Source organism: Grammomys surdaster, unplaced genomic scaffold (assembly GCF_004785775.1).
Source record: "Grammomys surdaster isolate TR1022 unplaced genomic scaffold, NIH_TR_1.0 126036, whole genome shotgun sequence".
Classification (NCBI taxonomy): Eukaryota; Metazoa; Chordata; class Mammalia; order Rodentia; family Muridae; genus Grammomys; species Grammomys surdaster.
This window is the reverse complement of record NW_021620849.1, coordinates 2,043,425-2,054,461: the sequence shown is the minus strand read 5'-3', so window position 1 is coordinate 2,054,461 and position 11,037 is coordinate 2,043,425. Positions and strand designations below refer to the sequence as shown.

Genomic DNA, 11,037 nt, shown 5'->3' with positions numbered 1-11,037 from the left:
TGGCTGCCCCACTGCCTGTGCACAGGCTCCCACTCAGGACAAATAACTATGAACTTAGAGCCCACTTGAAGCCCTTTCTTCTCTACTCATCAGTGTTACTGGGAATCGAACCCATGCAAGTACTCCAGGACTGCTTTTCTTCCTTTTTTAGTTGTTTACCTCAAAGTGAACACATCTCTGAAAGGAGAAATGGGAGTTTTCTCTTGGAATCTGACAACAGGAAGAGCCCTGGGACCACAACAGGGTTGAATCTTCTGGAGAGGCTGAGAAAGTATCAAATCAGCACTCACTGCGAATAAGGCTCCTGCCAACACTCCATAGCAAGTTGGGTTTAGTTGATTACAGGGCAACAGAGGTGTCAAGCACACACCAGGCTGAGACTGTTATGAGGTAGCTGGCTCTCAGGGCAGGCCCTGCAATATGGTTGTTCTGGACCATGGCCAGTTACTCCCAGGCAAAAATGCCAAATGCTAATTTGCCAGGATGCCTTTATTGTTACCTCACTTCTTGCTGTAGTCTTTCACTTATGGGTCTTACTTTATGAAGTACCGCTTGTGTCAAAGAACTCAAGGCTTGGCAAACACCTCAAAAGGGTTCCTTTCTCCATTTCACAGTGTGGCAGTGGTCCTCTGCATCATCAAGGCCTGGAACTGGAATGGGATCTTTGATTGGGATCAGACACCTAGGCTATTTATAGTACCAGCTGCCCACCAGATTTCCAACTTTTCCCCAAAAGGGTCAGGGCCTGGCCTCATATGAAGACCACGAGAGGGATTTTCAGACCATGAGGCATTCCAGTGGTAATCTCAACAATGACTATGGGAAAAAGGCTTACAGTCTTTAATGTCTTTTGTTGTCTTTGAGACAGGGTCTCATATAGCCCAGGTTGTCCTTGTACAAGCTATGTAGTCAGAATCTTCTGATGCTTCCATCTCCCAAGAGCTAGGACTACAGGCTTACTACTATACCCTGCAGAGTCTCTGATTTCTTAAGTCCACCTAGCTGCTGTCATCTTTACTTGTGAACTTTCTCAGTCCTGTGAAGTCCTGGCCATTCTTGTTCTGGGGACATTGCTGGATTGATGGTATGAGTCTGGCATGTTTCTATACCCAGAGAAAGCCGCTCTGGAGTACATCTCCAGAATGCAAGGGATCTGGCCAGGCTCATAGCATTCCTCATTTTGAGCCCTCCAGCACGATGTGCTACCGGAGCTAGCTAATAAGCTTCTTCCTAGTGTAAGTTCTGAAAGGCCGTTTCCGGGAGAAGGTTTGTCTGAAGGGAGACTCGTCGGCAGTAGAGGAAAACACATCCACATCCTCATCTAGGAAAAAAGTAGAATCAATGAGACCTGAATAAAAGACAACATGATCACAGAGGGTCATACAAGAGTGGACTCAGTGTCACCTCTGAAGAGTACAGAATTCTGCAAGTCACCCACAGGAGAGCTGAGCTTGGTAGCAGGGAGATTACCTCTGGTGTCCTTGCTATGAGAGGAGGGCGTTCTTCCCTGGAACAGCAGTGGAGACTGGGTCAGGGCCTGTAGACCACTGGCAGAGAGGCAACTCCGAACCATGCAGCCAGAGGGTGGAGTGGAGCCTAAGGAGATACCATGAGGTACATGCAGTCCCACAAGACTCCAGGCCACCCAGAGCTCCAAACACCTCACCCAATATAAACCATACCATTTTGGTTTGAAAAAGAAACTCACCAGAAACAAAGACCTCGTCGTCCCCTACAGAAGGGAGTGGTGGTGCACTACAGCGTGGAGAGTATTCTTTATGCTTGCTAGCTTGGGAATCCTCACTCAGGGGATCACAGACCATTTTGACATTGTATTCAGATTCTTCCTTGGTAGACAAGAATCTCTTTCTGCCTAATCCGAACTGTCCCCAGGAGGTTTCCTCAGCCATAGACACACTGTCTTTGGGGGGTGACTGGTCTGGCAATTGACACACCCCCTCTAGTTCAAAATCCTCCAAGATGAGAACCTTAGAGAGGTCTTGTGCAAGGCTTTGCTCCTTTCCCTCGGGCTCAGGCTCAAGCAGTGACAAAGACCCAGGAAGGTCCATACTGGCCTCGCCTTTCCCAGCAGAAGGTCCAGCACTACAGTCTACTGCCCGCTTCTTTCGGGGCCAGTCTTTGATAATTTCAGGAGTGGTCTTCCCACTTTGCTTAGGGGATGGTGTCCAAGAAACCCCAGCATCTGCTTGAAATGGAGAGGGGGTACTGGGTGGGCAGCGGGAGGGAGTACAAGATTGGCAGATGTAGGTTTGACCTCCACTCTTGCCAGGTGTGCTGTGTGAGGGGCGGACACAAGGGGGTGACAAGTAAGTGTGCTCAGTTCTACCAGAGGACTTACTGGCCTTGGGCACACAGAGAGCAGGGAGGGCACCCTCCTCTCCCAGGGGAGTTTCTTTTCCTAGGGCCTCAGCTTCCAAAAGAACTCCAGGGTCTATTTTTTTAATTCGGAGCTTGGGAAGGCCAGAAGCTTGCATCTCCAGCTCAACTTGATAGGTCTGAGGGCTGCCAGCATCCTCTGACGCCTGTGGACTCTCCTGCTGAACGGCGTCTTGACTCTGCTTTCTGTCTGCTGTGTGGCACAGAGTGTAGGGCAGCAGCTCAGGGGAGCTAGACACAGAGGAAGGAGCAGGTAGAGGAATCCCAGGGTCAGACACAGAGGGAGGCTCATTGGCAATGGTAGTCTCTGGTTCCTCACCTTCTTCTCCTGGCAAGATGCTACTTCTTACCTCTTGGTTTTCAACCCTATGGAGTCCAGCTTCATCAATTAGAGGAAGGCACTCTGTGTCACTTGCAATGAGCATAGGAGAGGATACATGCCAGTCACTCCTGAAACCAGGGCCCAGGCAACTCTGTCCTTCAGAAGATTGAGACTGCTCCTCTCTAGAGCCTGTGACAGCCCCTGGGCTGGTGGCTGTGTTAAGCATTAGAGCAGCAGAGGGTCCAGGCTGGCACTCTGGGAAGTCCTGAGGAAGACAGGACTTCTTTCTATTCAGTCTCCGAAGCTTAGATGGTGGAGAAGGGGGTATGGGGCAGATCCTTCTCTGTGGGGTTCTAGGAGGAGTTAAAGGAATAGGACAAGAGACAGATGTAGTTACACTGGGTGATGTCTGGTGTTCTTTCCAATTCAGTTCTCCAGGAGAAGGGGAGGCTGACAAAGAGTTCTTAGGTTCATGAGGGGAAACATCACATCCAGGAGAAATAAAATGTTCCTTTGGAGAAAGAGGTGAAGTACTTGTGTCTGCTGGTTTCTTTGGGATTTTGAAAGCTTTCTCCTCCAGTCTCTGTGGAGGTTCTTGTGCCTGAGAGGCCCTGAGGAGAGGGAGCTGTTGGTGCCCCTGATGCTTAGATGTGCCAGCAAGGGCTGTACGTGGAGGTGTTCTGAAGGAGTATCTTACAGGGGTCAGACACTGACTCCTGGGCTGGCCAGCCAAAGGAGGTGGGGACGCTGGGCAGTAAGGACCTTCTGGACTCGAGCTAACTGAGTGGAGCCACGCACAGGCTGGGGAGCATGGAGGTGGCTGGACATCAGACTCTCTGGGAGTGCTGGGTAGCTTTGGGAGGGGCAGAGAGGTCTCTTCTTTTGCTGGAGAGGCTCTCTTTTGGGGAGTGACTTTTGATCCAAATGGTGAGCTGTAACCGTGGGAAGAGGGAGTTTTTATGGCTGCTTCAGACACGGCCCCCTCAGCTGATGTTATGTCTGTCGGTGAGTTCTGTAGTCTTTCTGGAGTATACAATACGGTCTGTGCTGTACGAGGAGACCTTCTTGGTGTAGTTATTTCTGTAGGTGAGTTCTGTAGTCTTTCTGGAGTATACAATACGGTCTGTGCTGTACGAGGAAACCTTCTTGGTGGAGTTTTAGAAAAGTTTGGAGATTTTTGGTTACTCTTTTTGGGAGTCTGAAAAGAAAAAAATGCTTATTTCAGAGCTTGAATATTTTTATCCATATTCTCTAAAGATTGTCTTAGTAAAGTCCAAGACCATTAGAAAACCAACAGGAGATTTAGAGTCAGCTGAAAGAATGATCTTAAGTTGGAAACTAGAGGAGTGACCTGTTCCCTCTCCCAAACATACTCAGATTGTACTGGCTTACTTTTCCTAGGATCAAAAGGGGGAGGGGGGGGGAAGAGCAGAATATACAAATACATAGGCATAATAATAACTTAGAAAGGCCACTCCCAAACCAAAAAATTCCCTTTGTTTTTATTAGCAATGTAGCTAAAACCTCTACAAAGTGGGGAAATCAAATACCTATCTTTCTATAACACTACTAGACTGTCTCAAGGGAAGCCCAATCTAATAGGTTTCCGTGTTCAGTGAGGTATAGCACACAGGAGTACAAAGCAGCCTGTGAACCCAACTGAGGGACAAGGAAAAATGACTTATGAATCAGGTATTAAAGAATGGATGCCTGAGGCCAACAGGATAGCTCAGTAGGCAAAGGGGCTTCCCATATAAGACTGACAACCTAAGTTTGATCCCTGGATCCCTCATAAAGGTAAGAACAAAAGACTAACTCCACAGAACTCCCCTCTGACCTTCACACATGTGCTATGACATATGTATATCACTACACACACACACATTAAGAATTAATAAGTACTAATAGAAAAAAAGAATGGGCATCTGCAAGGGAGGGAAGAGACTAGAGAAGTGAGGCAGAGGGGACCTTGTCAAGGGGGGAAGGCTCAGGCCAGCATATGAACATGGCGGAACCCCGAGAACCCTGCCCTTGGGAGATTGGCCTTGGTCATGCAGCTCTGTGGCATCCTCTAACAATGAAGCAGTTTCAATGTTTTTCAAATTAAGATGATCATTTCTGAACACAAAGGTTCTGCTTTAGGAAAACTTAGGGAACTTTGCTTTAGCAAGGCCAGACGGCAGATGGACCTTTTAGAAAGACCAGTTTGATCCAAATTAAGGATGGCTGATAAAATATTCCAGGTAGAACTGAGGAGGGCAGGGACTATGGGGATGGAAGAGAGTTGGTTGAGCACAAAAGTCTGTAAATAAGAAGGTAGGAATTAACTCGGTGGCTTTGTCCTGAAAGAGACATAAAGAGCAACTACCAGGTTTTCAACAGTGACGGGCAATCAAATGGGACTGGATGAAAGAAGATACAAACTAGAAAAGCCTCCAGAGTGATCACACACATGGTAGATGCATGGTAGATGCAACCAAAGAAGTCAAGAACACCTCTATCTCCTCCTTTCTTGACCTCAGCCAAGCTTGCTGCTTTAAGCTCCCATGTTCCCAGTAAGCACTCATCTGACTTAAACCAGCCACCCAGATTCTTTTGGTTTCTTTTGAGACAGTGTTTCTCTGTGTAGCCTGGCTGTCTTGGAACTCACTACACACACACACACACACACACACACACACACACACACACACACACACTCTCAGGCTCACACCCAGAGATTTACCTGCCTCTTCCTCAAGTGCTGGGGTTAAAGGTGTGCCCCATGCTACTGTACCCCTCACCTTTTATTCTCTACAAATCCCTGGTTTTCATTTTCTACTGGACACTTGCTTCCTCATCCATGTTTCTCTGTTCTCCAAGACTGCACCATTTTAAACATTACAAATTTTTATACCTCATAAGCTGTAGACATCTCAGAATCCAACATGCTTCTTAAGGATCTCCTGATTCGGGCTGAACCCTTCTTGGAGGAGCTGGGTATCTCAGACAATGCCCCAAAAAGAAGTGTTTTAGGAGACCGGATACTTTGAACTGGAAAATTTTCTCTTTGGTCTGCAAATCAAAAACAACATTTAATTCTTCCTCTAGAATTGCCCTCCTAGTATACTTTTTTGTGGGGGAGGATGGGGGATGGAACAGGGTCTCTTTATATAGCCCTGGCTGTCCTCGAATTCAGTATATAGACCAGGCTAGCCTCGACTCTGCAGAGATTCATCTGCCTCTGCCTTCCAAATGCTGGTATTAAAGGCAAGCACCACCAAGTCCAGCATTCCCAATATTATTAAAACATGAAAGGTGATGTTTTAGGGCAGCTGGGGTGGAAAATCCCAACTGATAATGTGCAAAGCTACAACTGCTGCCTTCCTGAATTAAAAAAAATGTTTTTTTAAAAGATCTTATTTTTATTTTATTATATGTAGAGGTGTTTTGCCTATATAATCGACATACATGCACCACATGTATACAGTGCCTGAGAAAGCCAGAAGAGAGTACTGGATCCTCTAGAACTAGAGCTACAGAGGGTTGTTAGCCATAAGCCGTATGTAGGTGCTGGGAATTGAATCTCAGTCCTTTGTAAGAGCAGCCAGCGTTCTTAATTACTAAGCCATCTTTCTAGGCCCTGTCTTCTTGGATTTTACTCTTATTTTAGGAAATGTAGGCAACTAAAGTAACTTATTTTAGTATAAATATACTGTATTTTTTAGTATAAATGTAAAAACTGTATCTTTTAGTATAAATGTAAAAACTTACATATTAGTCAAGCTAATCACAGATAAAAGAATGAAGAATAACTGTACAGACTGCTCCTACCACTCATTTGGAATGCTGTGTGTAGGGGTGAATGAGCTATCTAGAAAGCAGTGGGCATGACCAGCTGTAGGAGTCCAAGGGAGGAACGGTTACAGGCTGGGGACTGTTATCTAGTGTCACATTCATTATTGGCTGCTAATGGGAAAATATCAAACTGTATGCTTCTTTTTCCCAAAAACATGCCACCAAGACCCATAGTTGATACCCAGCCTCATTACCTGACTTCTGCTGGAACGAGTCGATTCTCTGCACACTTCGAGACTTTGGCTGAGATACAGAATAGAAGGAGCCAGAATTTGTTCTGCTAAATGACAGCTGCTTGATTCGAGGACTTCTTCTCAAATTCATTTCTGCAAAACCAGAAGCAGAGCTGGTAAACAGTTGGACCTTCAGACTTAGCATCTTTCCATGGTGTTTAAGCAGGCATCATTCTGTGACAGCAGATTCAACAATGGCTTTAAGAGGCATCTGAAGTGTCTCGGAAAAATCTAAAAGAGACTGATACACAGTCCCACCAAGATACTAGAAACCATGAACCCATGACCTTGTTTGTTTTACAAGTTTCATAAGTTGCCACCTCTAAGCATGACAGAAAGAACAAAAAAGTACAAATAGTGTGATTGTCATATAAAACAAAAATCGAGGTTGGTTTGTTTGCTTTTTGAGACAGGTTCTCTCTCCTCTCTACCTATGCTTGCTCTGAAACTCTCTATGTAGAACAGGTTTGCTTTGGATACACAGAGATCCACCTGCCTCTGCCTTCTCAGTGCTGGAGCTAGGATTAAAGGCAAGTGCCACCAAGTCCAGCTCAACTATGGCTTCTATATATACATTATGTATATTTTGTCTAGGAAGAATACATGGTAAAATGTTAAAAGTGTTTTGAGTGCTGAGATTATCAAGCCATTAAACAATGTTTTTCTAGATCCTAATTTTTCTGTCAAAAACAGGAGACACTTAAAACAATTTAAGAAAGTTTAAAAAAAAAACTGCCCTTAATGAGACACATTTTAAAATAAGTCACAGCACTTTGTATAACATGGAAGTTGAATCCTTACACTAAGCCCTATTTCTATTATGTAAAAGTATATCTTGTACTGAAATTCAGTACATTTTCTGTACAACATTTCCGTATGTGTATGCTTGATGCAGAGCCATCCCAATTTCGGTAAACCATTTGAGAATATGCTGAGTGACAAACACAGAATGCTTTTGGAGAAACTAGACAGAATACAGCAAAAGGATGCACTCACCATCCTCTTTTTCAGGAGACTCTTCAACCACATGAATGTCAGGACCAGGATCAGAAGACCTTGAAGACCAACCAGCTCAGCGTCAATGCACTCATGACTCACACATTAAAGACACGAATGGGCAGGCTGGCTCAGGGAGTAAGGTGCTTGTGCCAAGCCCAACAACCTGAGTTCTATCTCCAAGACCCACATGATAGAAGGACAGAACCAACTCTAAAAACTATCCTCAACCTCCACATGCACGGTCAAGCAAGTACACACACACACACACACACACACACACACACACACTCAAAATATAAAAAGCAACAACAAAACACATTAAAAATAGAATATATCTCACCTAACAAGATTACAGAGGTCTCTGGTTTGACAACATTGGCATCGGCAAGCCCTTCCATCCACAGTTATTGTCACTTATGTGTGAGAGATGGGGATGAACCATGGATCCTGCACAAGCTAAGAATCTACACCATCACCAAGCTATGCTCCAAATATACAGAATTATGAGATGGTTAGAGTTTTTTAAGATTTAAAAAAGTGCTAGCACATGTACATGCGTGTGCACGTGTGTACACATATGTGCAGGTGTTCACAGAGAGCAGAGGTACTGGATCCCCTAGAGCTAGAATTACAGGCTGGTGTGAATTACCCTACATGGGTGCTGGGTGCTAGGAACTGAGCTCAGGTCCTCTGTAATAAACTATGCTCTTAACCACCCTAGAATGCTTTTTGATAATATGAAAATTAGCTTAAAAATAGAAAGGTTTTTTTTTATTCATTATTGCATTAAAAAAAAAAGTATAGCTAAACATTGTACAGTCCCAGCAGTAATGTTTCCATTTCTGCTGAAGAGCTTTGATGTCTGTCAGCTTGTCAAGGGCTTCTGAGTGTCACTTTCACTTCTCACAATTACCCTGTAACGTTCACAAGTGTGTGAAATCTGTACATGTCCTGGTGGACCTGTGACAATATATAGTAGAGGCATTTTTCTCCTATTTTTATTGAGATGTGGAAAGAAAGGTAATCCAACTGGGGTCCTGAAGGAGGGTCAGCGAGCTCCCTAGGTTTTATTTTTCCTGCTTATATCTTAGACTGGGTGATGGAGAAGCTGACACCTTGGATACCAAGAGATTAAGACAAAATTTACTCCCATAGCCTTTTTTTTAGGGGGGTGGAGGGTGGGGAGGATGGGGGAAGGAACAGAAACTACCCTAGTCCAACTAGTGACTTCAGAAAAACAAACCATAGCTGTACCTCTAGCAAAGGTAGGCTGGATCTCGAGCCTTGCCTGGCAGGAAAAAGGACCCACCTTTCCTGTTAACAGGTGAATGCAGAAGATCTCTTTAATGAAATACTGATCAAAAATAAAAAGGAGTGGATTGATACAGGCAATATGCATAAGTCTTAAAATAATTATGCCTAATGAAAGAGTGGAATAGTGTATATTGTTTGACTGTCAATAAAACATAAGCAACAGGGCTGGAGAGATGGCTCAGCGGTTAAAAGCACTGTCTCTTCCACAGGTCCTGAGTTCAATTCCCAGCAACCACATGGTGGCTTAATACCATCTGTAATAGGATCTGATGCCCTCTCTTGGTGTGTCTGAAGACAGCAACATAGAATAAAAAAATCTTAAAAAAAAAAAAAAAAGAATTAGCCAAGAAATTCAAGAGAGGCACAGGATGCCTGTGAGACAGTGCTGAAGGTAGCCTGGGCGTATGAAGGGATCTATCTGGATAGAGATGCCACTCACCTGCCCTTGATCTGTCTGTGGAGCAGCCTCCTGGAGATTTGCTTGTGGACTGGGGTCTCGGCCACACTCTTGGTCAGCAGTTTGTGGTAACCTAAGATGCAAAAACAGTGTTGACTATAAACCTCACTTAACCTTCTCAGGCAGCAGCAAGGAAAAGGGTGGTATCTGAACTTATATGTGGCTTATTACCTAGCTAGAGAGGATGCTAAACTCTAAGCTAAACTCTAAGCCTTCAGGGCTCAAAAGAATACAGCAGTTCATCAGCCTGATTTAAAACGATACAAGCCTGCCTGACGAATGTCTTAGACAGAGGTGAATCTCTGAGTTTGAGGCCTGGTCTGCTTAGTAAGCTCCAGGCCAGGCTGGCCAAAGCTACACAGTCAGACCCTGTCTCAAAAGACATTAAGTCAATGTAAAAATACTTTAAAAATCCCTGTGGAATGGGTACAGACATTGGATCAGTTTCAGGCCTCTCAAACAGCAATGGCTTTGTTCCACAGCACCTATCAGTAGATTGATTGTTAATTTTTTTAAATTTTATTTATTTAATGTATGAGTGCTCTGCTGCATATATGTCTGCTTGCCTGAAGAGGGCATCAGATCCCCCTACAGATGGTTGTGAGTCACCATGTGGTTACTGGGAATTGAACTCATGACCTCTGGAAGAGCAGCCAGTGCTCTTAGCAGCTGAGCCATCTCTCCAGCCCTGATTGTTAATGTAAGTGTTTGTGTGCATGTGAGTACTGTTGGTGGTGGTGTCTAGAGGCCATCAGATCTCCCAGGAGCTAGGGTAAAAGATTGTAGTAAGCCACCCAACATGGATACAGGGCCTTTAGAAAAGCAGGAGGTGCTCTAAACCACTGGACTATCTCTTTAGCCTTCTACTAGTAGATTTAAAGGGTCAGGTTCAGCTTTTTCTAATCCATTCTGAACCCAGACATCTATGAATTGCTGGTACACAATGATAAAAGACAGAAACTTCAGTGTTTATGTATAACAGGGAATGTTTTATAAAAAAGAAGGTTGGAAAAAAGTACAAGTGGATAACTACATATTGCAATAAGCAAAAGTCAGTAACCTCTGAGAGACTGAAGAATCCAATCAACACGGCTACTTCATTATTTGTCAATAGCTAGTTCATAACAAAAACCAAAAGGGTGCAAACAATAAAGGATGTTAGTTTCCTGTTAATTTCCCATTAACAGGGAAGAAAAAAAAAAAGAGCTTGGCAGACACCATCCCTAAAGTAGCTTAGACCTGAAATTATAGAAATGCTTTAACAACTTGTCTAAATATGCTCAATGAGCTGATAAACCCATAGGCTAGAAAAAAATTGAAGGGCCAACCATAGTCTTTCTCAAGACTAGACTGGTTTACAAGCAAGATTGCTTTGGGGGGGGGGGGCGGCAGAAGGAGAGGGAGAGGGAGAAAAGAAGAGAAGAGAAGAGAAGAGAAGAGAAGAGAAGAGAAGAGAAGAGAAGAGAAGAGAAGAGAAG

At 44.3% G+C, this 11,037-nt stretch overlaps 1 protein-coding gene across 2 annotated transcripts in view; it reads right to left on the bottom strand.

Annotated features, from left to right (window-relative positions):
* Window positions 1–471: 471 nt before the first annotated feature.
* Ticrr (TOPBP1 interacting checkpoint and replication regulator) overlaps window positions 472–11,037 on the bottom strand; it is a 42,699-nt gene continuing 32,133 nt past the window's right edge. The window contains exons 16-23 of one of the 2 annotated variants that reach the window (XM_028754832.1): window positions 9,542–9,632; window positions 7,786–7,844; window positions 6,751–6,882; window positions 5,616–5,773; window positions 3,798–3,917; window positions 1,709–3,716; window positions 1,471–1,596; window positions 472–1,321 (exon numbers count right to left, since the gene is read on the bottom strand). In XM_028754832.1, coding sequence (XP_028610665.1) covers window positions 1,212–1,321; window positions 1,471–1,596; window positions 1,709–3,716; window positions 3,798–3,917; window positions 5,616–5,773; window positions 6,751–6,882; window positions 7,786–7,844; window positions 9,542–9,632 — 2,804 coding nt within the window. In that variant the 3' untranslated portion in view covers window positions 472–1,211. The other variant, XM_028754833.1, reaches the window with a different exon arrangement.